Source organism: Oncorhynchus mykiss, chromosome 3 (assembly GCF_013265735.2).
Source record: "Oncorhynchus mykiss isolate Arlee chromosome 3, USDA_OmykA_1.1, whole genome shotgun sequence".
Taxonomy (NCBI): domain Eukaryota; kingdom Metazoa; phylum Chordata; class Actinopteri; order Salmoniformes; family Salmonidae; genus Oncorhynchus; species Oncorhynchus mykiss.
The window spans coordinates 9,246,917-9,274,876 of record NC_048567.1 but is presented as its reverse complement, the minus strand read 5'-3'; the positions used below and the strand labels follow the sequence as shown (position 1 = coordinate 9,274,876).

General features: G+C 39.6%; 1 protein-coding gene across 2 annotated transcripts in view; it reads left to right on the top strand.

Moving 5' to 3' along the window:
- LOC110508538 (thrombospondin type-1 domain-containing protein 4-like) overlaps window positions 1-27,960 on the top strand; it is a 99,889-nt gene that overhangs the window by 58,461 nt on the left and 13,468 nt on the right. For both annotated transcript variants that reach the window (XM_036968118.1, XM_036968114.1), the window contains exons 7-8: window positions 1-80; window positions 758-942. The exon at window positions 1-80 is cut by the window's left edge and continues 125 nt beyond it. In XM_036968118.1, the coding sequence (XP_036824013.1) occupies window positions 1-80; window positions 758-942 (265 nt within the window). The remainder of the gene's footprint in view (window positions 81-757; window positions 943-27,960) is intronic.

The window sequence follows — 27,960 nt, the reverse complement described above, 5'->3', positions numbered from 1 at the left end:
TTACCACAGAATTCTGGACATCCCCCCAGGAGCTACTGCCATCAACATCACAGAGAGACACGCCAGCTCCAACTACCTGGGTAACACACACAGGCTAGAGATAGAGATGGTAAACCAAGCTGAAGACCACTACTAGTGTGGTCTAGAATTCACACCAGACTCCCAGGCCAACATAACAATGCCAGTCCAGTCGTTGGAGCCTGAGAAGAGATGTAGATTTGATAATGTCATTTGGCCAGTGAATGTGTGTGTGCTGGATTGGCATTGTTATGTTGGCCTGGGAGTCTGGTGTGAATTCTTTGGCCTGGCAGACTAACCTCAGATAAAGCTGCTATTGTTACAGTCCTTAGAGGCCTAGAGCAGAGACACCATGTGTCTGTCTACCCACTGTCTGCTGTCTGTTAATGATACTAAACTGTGTGTGTGTGTGTAGTTTGTGTGTATGTGTGTGTGTGCGGTTCGTGTGTCTGTCTTCATGAGTATGTCAGTGTCTGTGTGTGTCTAATGTGTATGTGTCTGAGACTATGTTTGTGTGTGTCTGTGTGTGTCTAATGTGTGTGTGTGTCTTTTTAGAGGAATTGACTGGTTTGCAGACTGAACATGACTTTAAAAGAAAACCATACCCAAACCCTCCCTTCGTCCTCCCCTTTCCTCCCCCTTCTCTCAACCATTCCTCCTTTCTCTCTATCCATCCCTCCCTCCCTCCCTCCCTCCCTCCCTCCCTCCCTCCCTCCCTCCCTCCCTCCCTCCCTCCCAGCCCTACGTAGTGGTACAGGTGTATCAGTAGTGAATGGGCGCTGGGCGGTGGATCCTCCAGGAGACTACGAGGCAGGGGGGACTACCTTCACCTACACCCGCCCCAGGGCTCTCTCTGATGGGCAGGAGGACAGAGGAGAGACCCTTAGAGCTCCAGGACCCACCACCACACAACTGACTCTATATGTGAGTAGGACACACTTATACACACACGCACATTCCCCACACACACACACACACACACACACACACACACACACACACACACACACACACACACACACACACACTTAAACACACACACCCACACACACACTTAAACACACACACATTTTTGTTGATTAAATCAGAAGATATATTTCTTTGCTCCTGTGTTACATATAGATGTCTCAATGGCCCTAGGCTATGTTGTCCTGTAGTGTATATAGATCACCATCAAGACAGGGTTATGTTGTCCTGTAGTTTATATAGATCACCATGAAGACAGGGTTATGTTGTCCTGTAGTCTATATAGATCACCATGAAGACCCTAGATTATGTTATGTTGTTCTGTAGTTTATATAGATCACCATGAAGACATTGTTATGTTGTCCTGTAGTTTATATAGATCACCATGAAGACCCTAGGTTATGATGTCCTGTAGTTTATATAGATCACCATGAAGACCCTAGGTTATGATGTCCTGTAGTTTATATAGATCACCATGAAGACCCTAGGTTATGTTGTCCTGTAGTTTATATAGATCTCCATGAAGACCCTAGGTTATGTTGTCCTGTAGTTTATATAGATCACCATGAAGACAGGGTTATGTTGTTCTGTAGTTTATAAAGATCACCATGAAGATAGGGTTATGTTGTCCTGTAGTCTATATAGATCACCATCAAGACAGGGTTATGTTGTCCTGTAGTTTATATAGATCACCATGAAGACAGGGTTATGTTGTCCTGTAGTCTATATAGATCACCATGAAGACCCTAAATTATGTTGTCCTGTAGTTTTTATAGATCACCATGAAGACAGGGTTATGTTGTTCTGTAGTTTATATAGATCACCATGAAGACAGGGTTATGTTGTCCTGTAGTCTATATAGATCACCATGAAGACAGGGTTATGTTGTCCTGTAGTTTATATAGATCACCATGAAGACCCTAGGTTTTGTTGTCCTGTAGTTTTTATAGATCACCATGAAGACCCTAGGTTATGATGTCCTGTAGTCTATATAGATCACCATGAAGACAGGGTTATGTTGTCCTGTAGTCTATATAGATCACCATGAAGACCCTAAATTATGTTGTCCTGTAGTTTTTATAGATCACCATGAAGACAGGGTTATGTTGTTCTGTAGTTTATATAGATCACCATGAAGACAGGGTTATGTTGTTCTGTAGTTTATATAGATCACCATGAAGACAGGGTTATGTTGTTCTGTAGTTTATAAAGATCACCATGAAGACAGGGTTATGTTGTCCTGTAGTTTATATAGATCACCATGAAGACAGGGTTATGTTGTCCTGTAGTTTATATAGATCACCATGAAGACAGGGTTATGTTGTCCTGTAGTCTATATAGATCACCATCAAGACAGGGTTATGTTGTCCTGTAGTTTATATAGATCACCATGAAGACAGGGTTATGTTGTCCTGTAGTCTATATAGATCACCATGAAGACCCTAAATTATGTTGTCCTGTAGTTTATATAGATCACCATGAAGACAGGGTTATGTTGTCCTGTAGTCTATATAGATCACCATGAAGACAGGGTTATGTTGTTCTGTAGTTTATATAGATCACCATGAAGACATTGTTATGTTGTCCTGTAGTTTATATAGATCACCATGAAGACCCTAGGTTATGTTGTCCTGTAGTCTATATAGATCACCATGAAGACCCTAGGTTATGATGTCCTGTAGTTTATATAGATCACCATGAAGACCCTAGGTTATGATGTCCTGTAGTTTATATAGATCACCATGAAGACCCTAGGTTATGTTGTCCTGTAGTTTATATAGATCACCATGAAGACCCTAGGTTATGTTGTCCTGTAGTTTATATAGATCACCATGAAGACAGGGTTATGTTGTTCTGTAGTTTATAAAGATCACCATGAAGACAGGGTTATGTTGTCCTGTAGTCTATATAGATCACCATGAAGACAGGGTTATGTTGTCCTGTAGTTTATATAGATCACCATGAAGACAGGGTTATGTTGTTCTGTAGTTTATATAGATCACAATGAAGACAAGGCTATGTTGTCGGGTAGTGTATATAGATCACCGTGAAGAGCCTAGGTTATCATGTCCTGTAGTCTATATAGATCACCATGAAGACCCTAGGTTATGATGTCCTGTAGTTTATATAGATCACCATGAAGACAGGGCTATGTTGTCCTGTAGTCTATATAGATCACCATGAAGACCCTAGGTTATGATGTCCTGTAGTTTATATAGATCACCATGAAGACCCTAGGTTATGATGTCCTGTAGTCTATATAGATCACCATGAAGACCCTAGGTTATGATGTCCTGTAGTTTATATAGATCACCATGAAGACCCTAGGATATGATGTCCTGTAGTCTATATAGATCACCATGAAGACCCTAGGTTATGTTGTCCTGTAGTTTATATAGATCACCATGAAGACAGGGTTATGTTGTCCTGTAGTTTATATAGATCACCATGAAGACCCTAGGTGATGTTGTCCTGTAGTCTATATAGATCACCATGAAGACCCTAGGTTATGATGTCCTGTAGTTTATATAGATCACCATGAAGACAGGGTTATGTTGTCCTGTAGTCTATATAGATCACCATGAAGACCCTAGGTTATGATGTCCTGTAGTCTATATAGATCACCATGAAGACAGGGTTATGTTGTCCTGTAGTTTATATAGGTCACCATGAAGACCCTAGGTTTTGTTGTCCTGTAGTTTATATAGATCACCATGAAGACCCTAGGTTTTGTTGTCCTGTAGTTTATATAGATCACCATGAAGACCCTAGGTGATGTTGTCCTGTAGTCTATATAGATCACCATGAAGACCCTAGGTTATAATGTCCTGTAGTTTATATAGATCACCATGAAGACCCTAGGTTATGATGTCCTGTAATCTATATAGATCACCATGAAGACAGGGTTATGTTGTCCTGTAGTTTATATAGATCACCATGAAGACAGGGTTATGTTGTCCTATAGTTTATATAGATCACCATGAAGACAGGGTTATGTTGTCCTGTAGTTTATATAGATCACCATGAAGACAGGGTTATGTTGTCCTGTAGTCTATATAGATCACCATGAAGACAGGGTTATGTTGTCCTGTAGTTTATATAGATCACCATGAAGACATTGTTATGTTGTCCTGTAGTTTATATAGATCACCATGAAGACATGGTTATGTTGTCCTGTAGTTTATATAGATCACCATGAAGACAGGGTTATGTTGTTCTGTAGTTTATATAGATCACAATGAAGACAAGGCTATGTTGTCGGGTAGTGTATATAGATCACCATGAAGAGCCTAGGTTATGATGTCCTGTAGTCTATATAGATCACCATGAAGACCCTAGGTTATGATGTCCTGTAGTTTATATAGATCACCATGAAGACAGGGCTATGTTGTCCTGTAGTCTATATAGATCACCATGAAGACCCTAGGTTATGATGTCCTGTAGTTTATATAGATCACCATGAAGACCCTAGGTTATGATGTCCTGTAGTCTAAATAGATCACCATGAAGACCCTAGGTTATGATGTCCTGTAGTTTATATAGATCACCATGAAGACCCTAGGTTATGATGTCCTGTAGTCTATATAGATCACCATGAAGACCCTAGGTTATGATGTCCTGTAGTTTATATAGATCACCATGAAGACCCTAGGTTATGATGTCCTGTAGTCTATATAGATCACCATGAAGACCCTAGGTTATGTTGTCCTGTAGTTTATATAGATCACCATGAAGACAGGGTTATGTTGTCCTGTAGTTTATATAGATCACCATGAAGACCCTAGGTGATGTTGTCCTGTAGTCTATATAGATCACCATGAAGACCCTAGGTTATGATGTCCTGTAGTTTATATAGATCACCATGAAGACAGGGTTATGTTGTCCTGTAGTCTATATAGATCACCATGAAGACCCTAGGTTATGATGTCCTGTAGTCTATATAGATCACCATGAAGACAGGGTTATGTTGTCCTGTAGTTTATATAGGTCACCATGAAGACCCTAGGTTTTGTTGTCCTGTAGTTTATATAGATCACCATGAAGACCCTAGGTTATGATGTCCTGTAGTCTATATAGATCACCATGAAGACCCTAGGTTATGTTGTCCTGTAGTTTATAAAGATCACCATGAAGACAGGGTTATGTTGTCCTGTAGTCTATATAGATCACCATGAAGACAGGGTTATGTTGTCCTGTAGTTTATATAGATCACCATGAAGACAGGGTTATGTTGTTCTGTAGTTTATATAGATCACAATGAAGACAAGGCTATGTTGTCGGGTAGTGTATATAGATCACCGTGAAGAGCCTAGGTTATCATGTCCTGTAGTCTATATAGATCACCATGAAGACCCTAGGTTATGATGTCCTGTAGTTTATATAGATCACCATGAAGACAGGGCTATGTTGTCCTGTAGTCTATATAGATCACCATGAAGACCCTAGGTTATGATGTCCTGTAGTTTATATAGATCACCATGAAGACCCTAGGTTATGATGTCCTGTAGTCTATATAGATCACCATGAAGACCCTAGGTTATGATGTCCTGTAGTTTATATAGATCACCATGAAGACCCTAGGTTATGATGTCCTGTAGTCTATATAGATCACCATGAAGACCCTAGGTTATGTTGTCCTGTAGTTTATATAGATCACCATGAAGACAGGGTTATGTTGTCCTGTAGTTTATATAGATCACCATGAAGACCCTAGGTGATGTTGTCCTGTAGTCTATATAGATCACCATGAAGACCCTAGGTTATGATGTCCTGTAGTTTATATAGATCACCATGAAGACAGGGTTATGTTGTCCTGTATTCTATATAGATCACCATGAAGACCCTAGGTTATGATGTCCTGTAGTCTATATAGATCACCATGAAGACAGGGTTATGTTGTCCTGTAGTTTATATAGGTCACCATGAAGACCCTAGGTTTTGTTGTCCTGTAGTTTATATAGATCACCATGAAGACCCTAGGTTTTGTTGTCCTGTAGTTTATATAGATCACCATGAAGACCCTAGGTGATGTTGTCCTGTAGTCTATATAGATCACCATGAAGACCCTAGGTTATAATGTCCTGTAGTTTATATAGATCACCATGAAGACAGGGTTATGTTGTCCTATAGTTTATATAGATCACCATGAAGACAGGGTTATGTTGTCCTGTAGTTTATATAGATCACCATGAAGACAGGGTTATGTTGTCCTGTAGTCTATATAGATCACCATGAAGACAGGGTTATGTTGTCCTGTAGTTTATATAGATCACCATGAAGACATTGTTATGTTGTCCTGTAGTTTATATAGATCACCATGAAGACATGGTTATGTTGTCCTGTAGTTTATATAGATCACCATGAAGACAGGGTTATGTTGTTCTGTAGTTTATATAGATCACAATGAAGACAAGGCTATGTTGTCTGGTAGTGTATATAGAACACCATGAAGAGCCTAGGTTATGATGTCCTGTAGTCTATATAGATCACCATGAAGACCCTAGGTTATGATGTCCTGTAGTTTATATAGATCACCATGAAGACAGGGCTATGTTGTCCTGTAGTCTATATAGATCACCATGAAGACCCTAGGTTATGATGTCCTGTAGTTTATATAGATCACCATGAAGACCCTAGGTTATGATGTCCTGTAGTCTAAATAGATCACCATGAAGACCCTAGGTTATGATGTCCTGTAGTTTATATAGATCACCATGAAGACCCTAGGTTATGATGTCCTGTAGTTTATATAGATCACCATGAAGACAGGGTTATGTTGTCCTGTAGTTTATATAGATCACCATGAAGACAGGGTTATGTTGTCCTGTAGTTTATATAGATCACCATGAAGACCCTAGGTGATGTTGTCCTGTAGTCTATATAGATCACCATGAAGACCCTAGGTTATGATGTTCTGTAGTTTATATAGATCACCATGAAGACCCTAGGTTATGATGTCCTGTAGTCTATATAGATCACCATGAAGACCCTAGGTTATGTTGTCCTGTAGTTTATATAGATCACCATGAAGACAGGGTTATGTTGTCCTGTAGTTTATATAGATCACCATGAAGACCCTAGGTGATGTTGTCCTGTAGTCTATAAAGATCACCATGAAGACCCTAGGTTATGATGTCCTGTAGTTTATATAGATCACCATGAAGACAGGGTTATGTTGTCCTGTAGTCTATATAGATCACCATGAAGACCCTAGGTTATGATGTCCTGTAGTCTATATAGATCACCATGAAGACAGGGTTATGTTGTCCTGTAGTTTATATAGGTCACCATGAAGACCCTAGGTTGTGTTGTCCTGTAGTTTATATAGATCACCATGAAGACCCTAGGTTTTGTTGTCCTGTAGTTTATATAGATCACCATGAAGACCCTAGGTTTTGTTGTCCTGTAGTCTATATAGATCACCATGAAGACCCTAGGTTATGATGTCCTGTAGTCTATATAGATCACCATGAATACCCTAGGTTATGATGTCCTGTAGTCTATATAGATCACCATGAAGACCCTAGGTTTTGTTGTCCTGTAGTCTATATAGATCACCATGAAGACCCTAGGTTATGATGTCCTGTAGTCTATATAGATAACCATGAATACCCTAGGTTATGATGTCCTGTAGTTTATATAGATCACCATGAAGACCCTTAGTTATGATGTCCTGTAGTCTATATAGATCACCATGAAGACCCTAGGTTATGTTGTCCTGTAGTTTATATAGATCACCATGAAGACCCTAGGTTATGATGTCCTGTAGTTTATATAGATCACCATGAAGACAGGGTTATGTTGTCCTGTAGTTTATATAGATCACCATAAAGACATGGTTATGTTGTCCTATAGTTTATATAGATCACCATGAAGACAGGGTTATGTTGTCCTGTAGTTTATATAGATCACCATGAAGACCCTAGGTTTTGTTGTCCTGTAGTCTATATAGATCACCATGAATACCCTAGGTTATGATGTCCTGTAGTCTATATAGATCACCATGAATACCCTAGGTTATGATGTCCTGTAGTTTATATAGATCACCATGAAGACCCTAGGTTATGTTGTCCTATAGTTTATATAGATCACCATGAAGACAGGGTTATGTTGTCCTGTAGTTTATATAGATCACCATGAAGACCCTAGGTTATGATGTCCTGTAGTTTATATAGATCACCATGAAGACAGGGTTATGTTGTCCTGTAGTTTATATAGATCACCATAAAGACATGGTTATGTTGTCCTATAGTTTATATAGATCACCATGAAGACAGGGTTATGTTGTCCTGTAGTTTATATAGATCACCATGAAGACCCTAGGTTTTGTTGTCCTGTAGTCTATATAGATCACCATGAATACCCTAGGTTATGATGTCCTGTAGTCTATATAGATCACCATGAAGACCCTAGGTTACGATGTCCTGTAGTCTATATAGATCACCATGAATACCCTAGGTTATGATGTCCTGTAGTCTATATAGATCACCATGAAGACCCTAGGTTATGTTGTCCTGTAGTCTATATAGATCACCATGAAGACCCTAGGTTATGATGTCCTGTAGTCTATATAGATCACCATGAAGACCCTAGGTTATGATGTCCTGTAGTTTATATAGATCACCATGAAGACCCTAGGTTATGATGTCCTGTAGTTTATATAGATCACCATGAAGACAGGGTTATGTTGTCCTGTAGTCTATATAGATCACCATGAAGACCCTAGGTTATGTTGTCCTGTAGTGTATATAGATCACCATGAAGACCCTAGGTTATGATGTCCTGTAGTCTATATAGATCACCATGAATACCCTAGGTTATGATGTCCTGAAGTCTATATAGATCACCATGAAGATCCTAGGTTATGATGTCCTGTAGTCTATATAGATCACCATGAAGACAGGGTTATGTTGTCCTGTAGTCTATATAGATCACCATGAAGACCCTAGGTTATGTTGTCCTGTAGTCTATATAGATCACCATGAAGACAGGGTTATGTTGTCCTGTAGTCTATATAGATCACCATGAAGACCCTAGGTTATGATGTCCTGTAGTTTATATAGATCACCATGAAGACAGGTCTATGTTGTCCTGTAGTCTATATAGATCACCATGAAGACCCTAGGTTATGATGTCCTGTAGTTTATATAGATCACCATGAAGACAGGGCTATGTTGTCCTGTAGTCTATATAGATCACCATGAAGACCCTCGGTTATGATGTCCTGTAGTTTATATAGATCACCATGAAGACCCTAGGTTATGATGTCCTGTAGTCTATATAGATCACCATGAAGACCCTAGGTTATGATGTCCTGTAGTTTATATTGATCACCATGAAGACCCTAGGTTATGATGTCCTGTAGTCTATATAGATCACCATGAAGACCCTAGGTTATGTTGTCCTGTAGTCTATATAGATCACCATGAAGACAGGGTTATGATGTCCTGTAGTTTATATAGATCACCATGAAGACAGGGTTATGTTGTCCTGTAGTCTATATAGATCACCATGAAGACCCTAGGTTATGTTGTCCTGTAGTCTATATAGATCACCATGAAGACAGGGTTATGTTGTCCTGTAGTCTATATAGATCACCATGAAGGCCCTAGGTTATGTTGTCCTGTAGTCTATATAGATCACCATGAAGACAGGGTTATGATGTCCTGTAGTTTATATAGATCACCATGAAGACCCTAGGTTATGTTGTCCTGTAGTTTATATAGATCACCACGAAGACAGGCTTATGTTGTCCTGTAGTTTATATAGATCACCATGAAGACCCTAGGTTTTGTTGTCCTGTAGTTTATATAGATCACCATGAAGACAGGGTTATGTTGTCCTGTAGTTTATATAGATCACCATGAAGACATTGTTATGTTGTCCTGTAGTTTATATAGGTCACCATGAAGACACTAGGTTTTGTTGTCCTGTAGTTTATATAGATCACCATGAAGACCCTAGGTTATGTTGTCCTGTAGTTTATATAGATCACCATGAAGACCCTAGGTTATGTTGTCCTGTAGTCTATATAGATCACCATGAAGACAGGGTTATGTTGTCCTGTAGTTTATAGAGATCACCATGAAGACAGGGTTATGTTGTCCTGTAGTCTATATAGATCACCATGAAGACCCTAGGTTATGTTGTCCTGTAGTCTATATAGATCACCATGAAGACAGGGTTATGTTGTCCTGTAGTCTATATAGATCACCATGAAGACCCTAGGTTATGATGTCCTGTAGTTTATATAGATCACCATGAAGACCCTAGGTTATGATGTCCTGTAGTTTATATAGATCACCATGAAGACAGGGTTATGTTGTCCTGTAGTTTATATAGATCACCATGAAGACCCTAGGTTATGATGTCCTGTAGTTTATATTGATCACCATGAAGACCCTAGTTTATGTTGTCCTGTAGTTTCTATAGATCACCATGAAGACAGGGTTATGTTGTCCTGTAGTTTATATAGATCACCATAAAGACATGGTTATGTTGTCCTATAGTTTATATAGATCACCATGAAGACAGGGTTATGTTGTCCTGTAGTTTATATAGATCACCATGAAGACCCTAGGTTTTGTTGTCCTGTAGTCTATATAGATCACCATGAATACCCTAGGTTATGATGTCCTGTAGTCTATATAGATCACCATGAAGACCCTAGGTTATGATGTCCTGTAGTCTATATAGATCACCATGAATACCCTAGGTTATGATGTCCTGTAGTCTATATAGATCACCATGAAGACCATAGGTTATGTTGTCCTGTAGTCTATATAGATCACCATGAAGACCCTAGGTTATGATGTCCTGTAGTCTATATAGATCACCATGAAGACCCTAGGTTATGATGTCCTGTAGTTTATATAGATCACCATGAAGACCCTAGGTTATGATGTCCTGTAGTTTATATAGATCACCATGAAGACAGGGTTATGTTGTCCTGTAGTCTATATAGATCACCATGAAGACCCTAGGTTATGTTGTCCTGTAGTGTATATAGATCACCATGAAGACCCTAGGTTATGATGTCCTGTAGTCTATATAGATCACCATGAATACCCTAGGTTATGATGTCCTGAAGTCTATATAGATCACCATGAAGATCCTAGGTTATGATGTCCTGTAGTCTATATAGATCACCATGAAGACAGGGTTATGTTGTCCTGTAGTCTATATAGATCACCATGAAGACCCTAGGTTATGTTGTCCTGTAGTCTATATAGATCACCATGAAGACAGGGTTATGTTGTCCTGTAGTCTATATAGATCACCATGAAGACCCTAGGTTATGATGTCCTGTAGTTTATATAGATCACCATGAAGACAGGTCTATGTTGTCCTGTAGTCTATATAGATCACCATGAAGACCCTAGGTTATGATGTCCTGTAGTTTATATAGATCACCATGAAGACAGGGCTATGTTGTCCTGTAGTCTATATAGATCACCATGAAGACCCTCGGTTATGATGTCCTGTAGTTTATATAGATCACCATGAAGACCCTAGGTTATGATGTCCTGTAGTCTATATAGATCACCATGAAGACCCTAGGTTATGATGTCCTGTAGTTTATATTGATCACCATGAAGACCCTAGGTTATGATGTCCTGTAGTCTATATAGATCACCATGAAGACCCTAGGTTATGTTGTCCTGTAGTCTATATAGATCACCATGAAGACAGGGTTATGATGTCCTGTAGTTTATATAGATCACCATGAAGACAGGGTTATGTTGTCCTGTAGTCTATATAGATCACCATGAAGACCCTAGGTTATGTTGTCCTGTAGTCTATATAGATCACCATGAAGACAGGGTTATGTTGTCCTGTAGTCTATATAGATCACCATGAAGGCCCTAGGTTATGTTGTCCTGTAGTCTATATAGATCACCATGAAGACAGGGTTATGATGTCCTGTAGTTTATATAGATCACCATGAAGACCCTAGGTTATGTTGTCCTGTAGTTTATATAGATCACCACGAAGACAGGCTTATGTTGTCCTGTAGTTTATATAGATCACCATGAAGACCCTAGGTTTTGTTGTCCTGTAGTTTATATAGATCACCATGAAGACAGGGTTATGTTGTCCTGTAGTTTATATAGATCACCATGAAGACATTGTTATGTTGTCCTGTAGTTTATATAGGTCACCATGAAGACACTAGGTTTTGTTGTCCTGTAGTTTATATAGATCACCATGAAGACCCTAGGTTATGTTGTCCTGTAGTTTATATAGATCACCATGAAGACCCTAGGTTATGTTGTCCTGTAGTCTATATAGATCACCATGAAGACAGGGTTATGTTGTCCTGTAGTTTATAGAGATCACCATGAAGACAGGGTTATGTTGTCCTGTAGTCTATATAGATCACCATGAAGACCCTAGGTTATGTTGTCCTGTAGTCTATATAGATCACCATGAAGACAGGGTTATGTTGTCCTGTAGTCTATATAGATCACCATGAAGACCCTAGGTTATGATGTCCTGTAGTTTATATAGATCACCATGAAGACCCTAGGTTATGATGTCCTGTAGTTTATATAGATCACCATGAAGACAGGGTTATGTTGTCCTGTAGTTTATATAGATCACCATGAAGACCCTAGGTTATGATGTCCTGTAGTTTATATTGATCACCATGAAGACCCTAGTTTATGTTGTCCTGTAGTTTCTATAGATCACCATGAAGACAGGGTTATGTTGTTCTGTAGTTTATATAGATCACCATGAAGACAGGGTTTTGTTTATCTGTAGTGTATATAGATCACCATGAAGACCCTAGGTTATGTTGTCCTGTAGTTTATATAGATCACCATGAAGACAGGGTTATGTTGTCCTGTAGTTTATATAGATCACCATGAAGACCCTAGGTTATGATGTCCTGTAGTCTATATAGATCACCATGAATACCCTAGGTTATGATGTCCTGTAGTCTATATAGATCACCATGAAGACCCTAGGTGATGTTGTCCTGTAGTCTATATAGATCACCATGAAGACCCTAGGTTATGATGTCCTGTAGTTTATATAGATCACCATGAAGACAGGGTTATGTTGTCCTGTAGTCTATATAGATCACCATGAAGACCCTAGGTTATGATGTCCTGTAGTCTATATAGATCACCATGAAGACAGGGTTATGTTGTCCTGTAGTTTATATAGGTCACCATGAAGACCCTAGGTTTTGTTGTCCTGTAGTTTATATAGATCACCATGAAGACCCTAGGTTTTGTTGTCCTGTAGTTTATATAGATCACCATGAAGACCCTAGGTTTTGTTGTCCTGTAGTCTATATAGATCACCATGAAGACCCTAGGTTATGATGTCCTGTAGTCTATATAGATCACCATGAAGACCTTAGGTTTTGTTGTCCTGTAGTCTATATAGATCACCATGAAGACCCTAGGTTATGATGTCCTGTAGTTTATATAGATCACCATGAAGACAGGGTTATGTTGTCCTATAGTTTATATAGATCACCATGAAGACAGGGTTATGTTGTCCTGTAGTTTATATAGATCACCATGAAGACCCTAGGTTATGATGTCCTGTAGTTTATATAGATCACCATGAAGACAGGGTTATGTTGTCCTGTAGTTTATATAGATCACCATGAAGACAGGGTTATGTTGTCCTATAGTTTATATAGATCACCATGAAGACAGGGTTATGTTGTCCTGTAGTTTATATAGATCACCATGAAGACCCTAGGTTTTGTTGTCCTGTAGTTTATATAGATCACCACGAAGACAGGCTTATGTTGTCCTGTAGTTTATATAGATCACCATGAAGACCCTAGGTTTTGTTGTCCTGTAGTTTATATAGATCACCATGAAGACAGGGTTATGTTGTCCTGTAGTTTATATAGGTCACCATGAAGACACTAGGTTTTGTTGTCCTGTAGTTTATATAGATCACCATGAAGACCCTAGGTTATGTTGTCCTGTAGTTTATATAGATCACCATGAAGACCCTAGGTTTTGTTGTCCTGTAGTCTATATAGATCACCATGAAGACAGGGTTATGTTGTCCTGTAGTTTATAGAGATCACCATGAAGACAGGGTTATGTTGTCCTGTAGTCTATATAGATCACCATGAAGACCCTAGGTTATGTTGTCCTGTAGTCTATATAGATCACCATGAAGACCCTAGGTTATGATGTCCTGTAGTTTATATAGATCACCATGAAGACCCTAGGTTATGATGTCCTGTAGTTTATATAGATCACCATGAAGACAGGGTTATGTTGTCCTGTAGTTTATATAGATCACCATGAAGACCCTAGGTTATGATGTCCTGTAGTTTATATTGATCACCATGAAGACCCTAGTTTATGTTGTCCTGTAGTTTCTATAGATCACCATGAAGACAGGGTTATGTTGTTCTGTAGTTTATATAGATCACCATGAAGACAGGGTTTTGTTTATCTGTAGTGTATATAGATCACCATGAAGACCCTAGGTTATGTTGTCCTGTAGTTTATATAGATCACCATGAAGACAGGGTTATGTTGTCCTGTAGTTTATATAGATCACCATGAAGACCCTAGGTTATGATGTCCTGTAGTCTATATAGATCACCATGAATACCCTAGGTTATGATGTCCTGTAGTCTATATAGATCACCATGAAGACCCTAGGTGATGTTGTCCTGTAGTCTATATAGATCACCATGAAGACCCTAGGTTATGATGTCCTGTAGTTTATATAGATCACCATGAAGACAGGGTTATGTTGTCCTGTAGTCTATATAGATCACCATGAAGACCCTAGGTTATGATGTCCTGTAGTCTATATAGATCACCATGAAGACAGGGTTATGTTGTCCTGTAGTTTATATAGGTCACCATGAAGACCCTAGGTTTTGTTGTCCTGTAGTTTATATAGATCACCATGAAGACCCTAGGTTTTGTTGTCCTGTAGTTTATATAGATCACCATGAAGACCCTAGGTTTTGTTGTCCTGTAGTCTATATAGATCACCATGAAGACCCTAGGTTATGATGTCCTGTAGTCTATATAGATCACCATGAAGACCTTAGGTTTTGTTGTCCTGTAGTCTATATAGATCACCATGAAGACCCTAGGTTATGATGTCCTGTAGTTTATATAGATCACCATGAAGACAGGGTTATGTTGTCCTATAGTTTATATAGATCACCATGAAGACAGGGTTATGTTGTCCTGTAGTTTATATAGATCACCATGAAGACCCTAGGTTATGATGTCCTGTAGTTTATATAGATCACCATGAAGACAGGGTTATGTTGTCCTGTAGTTTATATAGATCACCATGAAGACAGGGTTATGTTGTCCTATAGTTTATATAGATCACCATGAAGACAGGGTTATGTTGTCCTGTAGTTTATATAGATCACCATGAAGACCCTAGGTTTTGTTGTCCTGTAGTCTATATAGATCACCATGAAGACCCTAGGTTATGATGTCCTGTAGTCTATATAGATCACCATGAAGACCCTAGGTTATGTTGTCATGTAGTCTATATAGATCACCATGAAGACCCTAGGTTATGATGTCCTGTAGTCTATATAGATCACCATGAAGACCCTAGGTTATGTTGTCCTGTAGTCTATATAGATCACCATGAAGACCCTAGGTTATGATGTCCTGTAGTCTATATAGATCACCATGAAGACCCTAGGTTATGTTGTCCTGTAGTCTATATAGATCACCATGAAGACCCTAGGTTATGATGTCCTGTAGTCTATATAGATCACCATGAAGACCCTAGGTTATGATGTCCTGTAGTTTATATAGATCACCATGAAGACCCTAGGTTATGATGTCCTGTAGTTTATATAGATAACCATGAAGACAGGGTTATGTTGTCCTGTAGTCTATATAGATCACCATGAAGACCCTAGGTTATGTTGTCCTGTAGTGTATATAGATCACCATGAAGACCCTAGGTTATGATGTCCTGTAGTCTATATAGATCACCATGAATACCCTAGGTTATGATGTCCTGTAGTCTATATAGATCACCATGAAGATCCTAGGTTATGATGTCCTGTAGTCTATATAGATCACCATGAAGACAGGGTTATGTTGTCCTGTAGTCTATATAGATCACCATGAAGACCCTAGGTTATGTTGTCCTGTAGTCTATATAGATCACCATGAAGACAGGGTTATGTTGTCCTGTAGTCTATATAGATCACCATGAAGACCCTAGGTTATGATGTCCTGTAGTTTATATAGATCACCATGAAGACCCTAGGTTATGATGTCCTGTAGTCAATATAGATCACCATGAATACCCTAGGTTATGATGTCCTGTAGTTTATATTGATCACCATGAAGACCCTAGGTTATGATGTCCTGTAGTCTATATAGATCACCATGAAGACCCTAGGTTATGTTGTCCTGTAGTTTATATAGATCACCATGAAGACAGGGTTATGTTGTCCTGTAGTCTATATAGATCACCATGAAGACCCTAGGTTATGATGTCCTGTAGTTTATATAGATCACCATGAAGACCCTAGGTTTTGTTGTCCTGTAGTTTATATAGATCACCATGAAGACCTTAGGTTTTGTTGTCCTGTAGTTTATATAGATCACCATGAAGACCCTAGGTTATGATGTCCTCTAGTCTATATAGATCACCATGAATACCCTAGGTTATGATGTCCTGTAGTCTATATAGATCACCATGAAGACCTTAGGTTTTGTTGTCCTGTAGTCTATATAGATCACCATGAAGACCCTAGGTTATGATGTCCTGTAGTTTATATAGATCACCATGAAGACAGGGTTATGTTGTCCTATAGTTTGTATAGATCACCATGAAGACAGGGTTATGTTGTCCTGTAGTTTATATAGATCACCATGAAGACCCTAGGTTATGATGTCCTGTAGTTTATATAGATCACCATGAAGACAGGGTTATGTTGTCCTGTAGTTTATATAGATCACCATGAAGACAGGGTTATGTTGTCCTATAGTTTATATAGATCACCATGAAGACAGGGTTATGTTGTCCTGTAGTTTATATAGATCACCATGAAGACCCTAGGTTTTGTTGTCCTGTAGTCTATATAGATCACCATGAAGACCCTAGGTTATGATGTCCTGTAGTCTATATAGATCACCATGAATACCCTAGGTTATGATGTCCTGTAGTCTATATAGATCACCATGAAGACCCTAGGTTATGTTGTCCTGTAGTCTATATAGATCACCATGAAGACCCTAGGTTATGATGTCCTGTAGTCTATATAGATCACCATGAAGACCCTAGGTTATGATGTCCTGTAGTTTATATAGATCACCATGAAGACCCTAGGTTATGATGTCCTGTAGTTTATATAGATCACCATGAAGACAGGGTTATGGTGTCCTGTAGTCTATATAGATCACCATGAAGACCCTAGGTTATGTTGTCCTGTAGTGTATATAGATCACCATGAAGACCCTAGGTTATGATGTCCTGTAGTCTATATAGATCACCATGAATACCCTAGGTTATGATGTCCTGTAGTCTATATAGATCACCATGAAGATCCTAGGTTATGATGTCCTGTAGTCTATATAGATCACCATGAAGACAGGGTTATGTTGTCCTGTAGTCTATATAGATCACCATGAAGACCCTAGGTTATGTTGTCCTGTAGTCTATATAGATCACCATGAAGACAGGGTTATGTTGTCCTGTAGTCTATATAGATCACCATGAAGACAGGGTTATGATGTCCTGTAGTTTATATAGATCACCATGAAGACAGGGCTATGTTGTTCTGTAGTCTATATAGATCACCATGAAGACCCTAGGTTATGATGTCCTGTAGTTTATATAGATCACCATGAAGACAGGGTTATGTTGTCCTGTAGTCTATATAGATCACCATGAAGACCCTAGGTTATGATGTCCTGTAGTTTATATAGATCACCATGAAGACCCTAGGTTATGATGTCCTGTAGTCTATATAGATCACCATGAATACCCTAGGTTATGATGTCCTGTAGTTTATATTGATCACCATGAAGACCCTAGGTTATGATGTCCTGTAGTCTATATAGATCACCATGAAGACCCTAGGTTATGTTGTCCTGTAGTTTATATAGATCACCATGAAGACAGGGTTATGTTGTCCTGTAGTCTATATAGATCACCATGAAGACCCTAGGTTATGATGTCCTGTAGTTTATATAGATCACCATGAAGACAGGGCTATGTTGTCCTGTATTCTATATAGATCACCATGAAGGCCCTAGGTTATGTTGTCCTGTAGTCTATATAGATCACCACGAAGACAGGGTTATGATGTCCTGTAGTTTATATAGATCACCATGAAGACCCTAGGTTTTGTTGTCCTGTAGTTTATATAGATCACCATGAAGACCCTAGGTTATGTTGTCCTGTAGTTTATATACATCACCACGAAGACAGGGTTATGTTGTCCTGTAGTTTATATAGATCACCATGAAGACCCTAGGTTTTGTTGTCCTGTAGTTTATATAGATCACCATGAAGACAGGGTTATGTTTTCCTGTAGTTTATATAGATCACCATGAAGACATTGTTATGTTGTCCTGTAGTTTTTATAGGTCACCATGAAGACACTAGGTTTTGTTGTCCTGTAGTTTATATAGATCACCATGAAGACCCTAGGTTATGTTGTCCTGTAGTTTATATAGATCACCATGAAGACCCTAGGCTATGTTGTCCTGTAGTCTATATAGATCACCATGAAGACCCTAGGTTATGTTGTCCTGTAGTCTATATAGATCACCATGAAGACAGGGTTATGTTGTCCTGTAGTTTAAAGAGATCACCATGAAGACCTTAGGTTATGATGTCCTGTAGTCTATATAGATCACCATGAAGACCCTAGGTTATGTTGTCCTGTAGTCTATATAGATCACCATGAAGACCCTAGGTTATGATGTCCTGTAGTCTATATAGATCACCATGAAGACCCTAGGTTATGATGTCCTGTAGTTTATATTGATCACCATGAAGACCCTAGGTTATGTTGTCCTGTAGTCTATATAGATCACCGTGAAGACAGGGTTATGATGTCCTGTAGTTTATATAGATCACCATGAAGACAGGGTTATGTTGTCCTGTAGTCTATATAGATCACCATGAAGACCCTAGGTTTTGTTGTCCTGTAGTTTATATAGATCACCATGAAGACAGGGTTATGTTGTCCTGTAGTTTATATAGATCACCATGAAGACCCTAGGTTTTGTTGTCCTGTAGTTTATATAGATCACCATGAAGACAGGGTTATGTTTTCCTGTAGTTTATATAGATCACCATGAAGATATTGTTATGTTGTCCTGTAGTTTATATAGGTCACCATGAAGACACTAGGTTTTGTTGTCCTGTAGTTTATATAGATCACCATGAAGACCCTAGGTTATGTTGTCCTGTAGTTTATATAGATCACCATGAAGACCCTAGGTTATGTTGTCCTGTAGTCTATATAGATCACCATGAAGACAGGGTTATGTTGTCCTGTAGTTTATAGAGATCACCATGAAGACCCTAGGTTATGTTGTCCTGTAGTTTATATAGATCACCATGAAGACAGGGTTATGTTGTCCTGTAGTTTATATAGATCACCATGAAGACAGGGCTATGTTGTCCTGTAGTTTATATAGATCACCATGAAGACGGGGCTATGTTGTCCTGTAGTTTATATAGATCACCATGAAGACCCTAGGTTATGTTGTCCTGTAATTTATATAGATCACCATGAAGTCCCTAGGTTATGTTGTCCTGTAGTTTATATAGATCACCATGAAGACCCTAGGTTATGTTGTCCTGTAGTTTATATAGATCACCATGAAGACCCTAGGTTATGTTGTCCTGTAGTTTATATAGATCACCATGAAGACGGGGCTATGTTGTCCTGTAGTTTATTTAGATCACCATGAAGACCCTAGGTTATGTTGTCCTGTAGTTTATATAGATCACCATGAAGACAGGGTTATTTTGTCCTGTAGTGTATATAGATCACCATGAAGACCCTAGGTTATGATGTCCTGTAGTTTATATAGATCACCATGAAGACAGGGTTATGTTGTCCTGTAGTTTATATAGATCACCATGAAGACAGGGTTATGTTGTCCTGTAGTTTATATAGATCACCATGAAGACAGGGTTATGTTGTTCTGTAGTTTATATAGATCACCATGAAGACCCTAGGTTATGTTGTCCTGTAGTTTTTTTAGATCACCAATGAGGACCCTAGGTTATGTTGTCCTGTAGTTTATATAGATCACCGTGAAGACCCTAGGTTATGTTGTCCTGTAGTTTATATAGATCACCATGAAGACAGGGTTATGTTGTCCTGTAGGTTATATAGATCACCATGAAGACAGGGTTATGTTGTCCTGTAGTCTATATAGATCACCATGAAGACCCTAGGTTATGTTGTCCTGTAGTCTATATAGATCACCATGAAGACCCTAGGCTATGTTGTCCTGTAGTCTATATAGATCACCATGAAGACAGGGTTATGTTGTCCTGTAGGTTATATAGATCACCATGAAGACAGGGTTATGTTGTCCTGTAGTCTATATAGATCACCATGAAGACCCTAGGCTATGTTGTCCTGTAGTCTATATAGATCACCATGAAGACCCTAGGCTATGTTGTCCTGTAGTCTATATAGATCACCATGAAGACAGGGTTATGTTGTCCTGTAGTTTTTATAGATCACCATGAAGACCCTAGGTTATGTTGTCCTGTAGTTTATATAGATCACCATGAAGACCCTAGGTTATGTTGTCCTGTAATTTATATAGATCACCATGAAGACCCTAGGTTATGTTGTCCTGTAGTTTATATAGATCACCGTGAAGACCCTAGGTTATGATGTCCTGTAGTTTATATAGATCACCATGAAGACAGGGTTATGTTGTCCTGTAGTTTATATAGATCACCATGAAGACATGGCTATGTTGTTCTGTAGTTTATATAGATCACCATGAAGATCCTAGGTTATGTTGTCCTGTAGTTTATGTAGATCACCATGAAGACAGGGTTATGTTGTCCTGTAGTTTGTATAGATCACCATGAAGACAGGGTTATGTTGTTCTGTAGTTTATATAGATCACCATGAAGACCCTAGGTTATGTTGTCCTGTAGTTTATATAGATCACCATGAAGACCCTAGGTTATGTTGTCCTGTAGTTTATATAGATCACCATGAAGACCCTAGGTTATGTTGTCCTGTAGTTTATATAGATCACCGTGAAGACCCTAGGTTATGTTGTCCTGTAGTTTATATAGATCACCATGAAGACAAGGGTTATGTTGTCCTGTAGTTTATATAGATCACCATGAAGACCCTAGGTTATGTTGTCCTGTAGTTTATATAGATCACCATGAAGACAGGGTTATGTTGTCCTGTAGTCTATATAGATCACCATGAAGACCCTAGGCTATGTTGTCCTGTAGTCTATATAGATCACAATGAAGACCCTAGGCTATGTTGTCCTGTAGTCTATATAGATCACCATGAAGACCCTAGGCTATGTTGTCCTGTAGTCTATATAGATTACCATGAAGACCCTAGGCTATGTTGTCCTGTAGTCTATATAGATCACCATGAATACAGGGTTATGTTGTCCTGTAGTTTATATAGATCACCATGAAGACAGGGCATGTGAATCCAGCGTTATCCTGGGTTAAACACAACTAGACTGAGGATTGGGCTGAGATTTAATAACACCAACATCAGATGCAGTGTAAGATTTAATAACACCAACACCAGGCCCAGGCTAAGATTTAATAACACCAGCACCAGACCCACTCTAAGATTTAATAACACCAACACCAGTCCCAGGCAAAGATTTTCTAACACCAACACCAGGCCCATGCTAAGATTTAATAACACCAACAACAGGCCCAGGCTAAGATTTAATAACACCAACACCAGGTCCAGGCTAAGATTTAATGACACCAACACCAGGCCCATGCTAAGATTTAATAACACCAGCAACAGGCCCAGGCTACTATTTAATAACACCAACACCAGTTCCAGGCTAAGATTTAATAACACCAACACCAGATACAGGCTAAGATTTAATAACACCAACATCAGGTACAGGCTAAGATTTAATAACACCAGGCTAAGATTTAATAACACAAACATCAGGTACAGGCTAAGATTTAATAACACCAGGCTAAGATTTAATAACACCAACATCAGGCCCAGGCTAAGATTTAATAACACCAACACCTGGCCCAGGCTAAGATTTACTAACACAAATACCAGGTACAGGCTAAGATTTACTAACACCAACACCAGAACCATGTTAAGATTTAATAACACCAACACCAGGCCCAGGCTAAGATTTAATAACACCAACACCAGGCCCAGGCTAAGATTTAATAACACCAACACCAGGCCCAGGCTAAGATTTAATAACACCAACACCAGGCCCAGGCTAAGATTTAATAACATCAACACCAGGCCCAGGCTAAGATTTAATAACACCAACACCTGGCCCAGGCTAAGATTTAATAACACCAACACCAAGCCCAGGCTAAGATTTAATAACACCAACACCAGGCCCAGGCTAAGATTTAATAACACCAACACCAGGCCCAGGCTAAGATTTAATAACACCAACACCAGACCCAGGCTAAGATTTAATAACACCAACACCAGGCCCAGGCTAAGATTTAATAACACCAACACCAGGCCCAGGCTAAGATTTAATAACACCAGGCCCAGGCACAGGCTAAGATTTAATAACACCAACATCAGATGCAGGCTAAGGTTTAATAACACCAACACCAGGCCCAGGCTAAGATTTAATAACACCATGCCCAGGCTAAGATTTAACAACACCAGGCCCAGGCTAAGATTTAATAACACCAACACCAGGCACAGGCTAAGATTTAATAACACCAACATCAGATGCAGGCTAAGATTTAATAAAACCAACATCAGATGCAGGCTAAGGTTTAATAACACCAACACCAGGCCCAGGCTAAGATTTAATAACACCATGCCCAGGCTAAGATTTAACAACACCAGGCCCAGGCTAAGATTTAATAACACCAACACCAGGCACAGGCTAAGTTTTAATAACACCAACATCAGATGCAGGCTAAGATTTAATAACACCAACACCAGGCCCAGGCTAAGATTTAATAACACCAGACCCAGGCTAAGATTTAAAAAACATCAACACCAGGCCCAGACTAAGATTGAATAACACCAACACCAGGCCTGGCTAAGATTTAATAACACCAACACCAGGCCCATGCTAATATTTAATAACACCAACATCAGGTACAGGCTAAGATTTAATAACACCAACATCAGGTACAGGCTAAGATTTAATAACACCAGGCTAAGATTTAATAACACCAACACCAGGTACAGGCTAAGATTTAATAACACCAACACCAGGCCCAGGCTAAGATTTAATAACACCAACACCAGTTCCAGGCTAAGATTTAATAACACCAACACCAGGTACAGGCTAAGATTTAATAACACCAACACCAGGCCCAGGCTAAGATTTAATAACACCAACACCAGGTACAGGCTAAGATTTAATAACACCAACACCAGGCCCAGGCTAAGATTTAATAACACCAACACCAGGTCCAGGATAAGATTTAATAACACCAACACCAGGCCCAGGCTAAGATTTAATAACACCAACACCAGGCCCAGGCTAAGATTTAATAACACCAGGCCCAGGCACAGGCTAAGATTTAATAACACCAACATCAGATGCAGGCTAAGGTTTAATAACACCAACACCAGGCCCAGGCTAAGATTTAATAACACCATGCCCAGGCTAAGATTTAACAACACCAGGCCCAGGCTAAGATTTAATAACACCAACACCAGGCACAGGCTAAGATTTAATAACACCAACATCAGATGCAGGCTAAGATTTAATAAAACCAACATCAGATGCAGGCTAAGGTTTAATAACACCAACACCAGGCCCAGGCTAAGATTTAATAACACCATGCCCAGGCTAAGATTTAACAACACCAGGCCCAGGCTAAGATTTAATAACACCAACACCAGGCACAGGCTAAGTTTTAATAACACCAACATCAGATGCAGGCTAAGATTTAATAACACCAACACCAGGCCCAGGCTAAGATTTAATAACACCAGACCCAGGCTAAGATTTAAAAAACATCAACACCAGGCCCAGACTAAGATTGAATAACACCAACACCAGGCCTGGCTAAGATTTAATAACACCAACACCAGGCCCATGCTAATATTTAATAACACCAACATCAGGTACAGGCTAAGATTTAATAACACCAACATCAGGTACAGGCTAAGATTTAATAACACCAGGCTAAGATTTAATAACACCAACACCAGGTACAGGCTAAGATTTAATAACACCAACACCAGGCCCAGGCTAAGATTTAATAACACCAACACCAGTTCCAGGCTAAGATTTAATAACACCAACACCAGGTACAGGCTAAGATTTAATAACACCAACACCAGGCCCAGGCTAAGATTTAATAACACCAACACCAGGTACAGGCTAAGATTTAATAACACCAACACCAGGCCCAGGCTAAGATTTAATAACACCAACACCAGGTCCAGGATAAGATTTAATAACACCAACACCAGGCCCAGGCTAAGATTTAATAACACCAGGCTAAGATTTAATAACACCAACATCAGGCCCAGGCTAAGATTTAATAACACCAACACCTGGCCCAGGCTAAGATTTACTAACACAAATACCAGGTACAGGCTAAGATTTACTAACACCAACACCAGAACCATGTTAAGATTTAATAACACCAACACCAGGCCCAGGCTAAGATTTAATAACACCAACACCAGGCCCAGGCTAAGATTTAATAACACCAACACCAGGCCCAGGCTAAGATTTAATAACACCAACACCAGGCCCAGGCTAAGATTTAATAACATCAACACCAGGCCCAGGCTAAGATTTAATAACACCAACACCTGGCCCAGGCTAAGATTTAATAACACCAACACCAAGCCCAGGCTAAGATTTAATAACACCAACACCAGGCCCAGGCTAAGATTTAATAACACCAACACCAGGCCCAGGCTAAGATTTAATAACACCAACACCAGACCCAGGCTAAGATTTAATAACACCAACACCAGGCCCAGGCTAAGATTTAATAACACCAACACCAGGCCCAGGCTAAGATTTAATAACACCAGGCCCAGGCACAGGCTAAGATTTAATAACACCAACATCAGATGCAGGCTAAGGTTTAATAACACCAACACCAGGCCCAGGCTAAGATTTAATAACACCATGCCCAGGCTAAGATTTAACAACACCAGGCCCAGGCTAAGATTTAATAACACCAACACCAGGCACAGGCTAAGATTTAATAACACCAACATCAGATGCAGGCTAAGATTTAATAAAACCAACATCAGATGCAGGCTAAGGTTTAATAACACCAACACCAGGCCCAGGCTAAGATTTAATAACACCATGCCCAGGCTAAGATTTAACAACACCAGGCCCAGGCTAAGATTTAATAACACCAACACCAGGCACAGGCTAAGTTTTAATAACACCAACATCAGATGCAGGCTAAGATTTAATAACACCAACACCAGGCCCAGGCTAAGATTTAATAACACCAGACCCAGGCTAAGATTTAAAAAACATCAACACCAGGCCCAGACTAAGATTGAATAACACCAACACCAGGCCTGGCTAAGATTTAATAACACCAACACCAGGCCCAGGCTAATATTTAATAACACCAACATCAGGTACAGGCTAAGATTTAATAACACCAACACCTGGCCCAGGCTAAGATTTACTAACACAAATACCAGGTACAGGCTAAGATTTACTAACACCAACACCAGAACCATGTTAAGATTTAATAACACCAACACCAGGCCCAGGCTAAGATTTAATAACATCAACACCAGGCCCAGGCTAAGATTTAATAACACCAACACCAGGCCCAGGCTAAGATTTAATAACACCAACACCAGGCCCAGGCTAAGATTTAATAACATCAACACCAGGCCCAGGCTAAGATTTAATAACACCAACACCTGGCCCAGGCTAAGATTTAATAACACCAACACCAAGCCCAGGCTAAGATTTAATAACACCAACACCAGGCCCAGGCTAAGATTTAATAACACCAACACCAGGCCCAGGCTAAGATTTAATAACACCAACACCAGGCCCAGGCTAAGATTTAATAACACCAACACCAGGCCCAGGCTAAGATTTAATAACACCAGGCCCAGGCACAGGCTAAGATTTAATAACACCAACATCAGATGCAGGCTAAGGTTTAATAACACCAACACCAGGCCCAGGCTAAGATTTAATAACACCATGCCCAGGCTAAGATTTAACAACACCAGGCCCAGGCTAAGATTTAATAACACCAACACCAGGCACAGGCTAAGATTTAATAACACCAACATCAGATGCAGGCTAAGATTTAATAAAACCAACATCAGATGCAGGCTAAGGTTTAATAACACCAACACCAGGCCCAGGCTAAGATTTAATAACACCATGCCCAGGCTAAGATTTAACAACACCAGGCCCAGGCTAAGATTTAATAACACCAACACCAGGCACAGGCTAAGTTTTAATAACACCAACATCAGATGCAGGCTAAGATTTAATAACACCAACACCAGGCCCAGGCTAAGATTTAATAACACCAGACCCAGGCTAAGATTTAAAAAACATCAACACCAGGCCCAGACTAAGATTGAATAACACCAACACCAGGCCTGGCTAAGATTTAATAACACCAACACCAGGCCCAGGCTAATATTTAATAACACCAACATCAGGTACAGGCTAAGATTTAATAACACCAACATCAGGTACAGGCTAAGATTTAATAACACCAGGCTAAGATTTAATAACACCAACACCAGGTACAGGCTAAGATTTAATAACACCAACACCAGGCCCAGGCTAAAATTTAATAACACCAACACCAGTTCCAGGCTAAGATTTAATAACACCAACACCAGGTACAGGCTAAGATTTAATAACACCAACACCAGGCCCAGGCTAAGATTTAATAACACCAACACCAGGTACAGGCTAAGATTTAATAACACCAACACCAGGCCCAGGCTAAGATTTAATAACACCAACACCAGGCCCAGGCTAAGATTTAATAACACCAACACCAGGTCCAGGCTAAGATTTAATAACACCAACACCAGGGGCCTGTTGCACAAAAGTAGAATTAAGACATCCGGGATAAATGACTCAGCTGAGCTCAATGAAGCCAAAACATGTGCGTCCAGGCTTAATTGGTTGCACAAAGACCAAGCCAGGATGAGCAGACACGGATTCATTAAGCCAGGTGAAACCAATCCTGGATAGGTGCGCGCTCACGGCTCACTCAAATAGACCCCGCCACAGATCACAGATTAACTGATTTACCATGGCAACTAGAGCCGCGTACTTTTCCCCGTCGGAAGCACAAATCCTCATGGAGGCATACGAGGAGGTAAAAGATATAATTAAGAAGAAAGGCAACACCGCCAATGTGATAAAGCAAAGAGAAAAAGCGTGGCAAAGTATTGCAGACCGCCTGAATGCGTAAGTAGTGCACAATTACACACTCACCGCTCCGCTGAAACATCACAATTACAATTCAAATATTTAATTCACATCTCCAAAAATGCAGTTGTACTGTAATTATGAAACGGTTAAATTTTTTATTGAAATGCACTGCAGATATGAGTGAAATTGTGTAAAGTAACTCCATCACACTGTATAAAGCTATGATACATTTTTGGATATTTTTACTGAAAACAAGACAAAAATACCAAGTAATTTTTTTGCAGTGTGACTCCATTAAATGTGTGTGTGTGTGTGTGTGTGTGTGTGTGTGTGTGTGTGTGTGTGTGTGTGTGTGTGTGTGTGTGTGTGTGTGTGTGTGTGTGTATTAAACATGAACGGGCCAAAACGGACATGG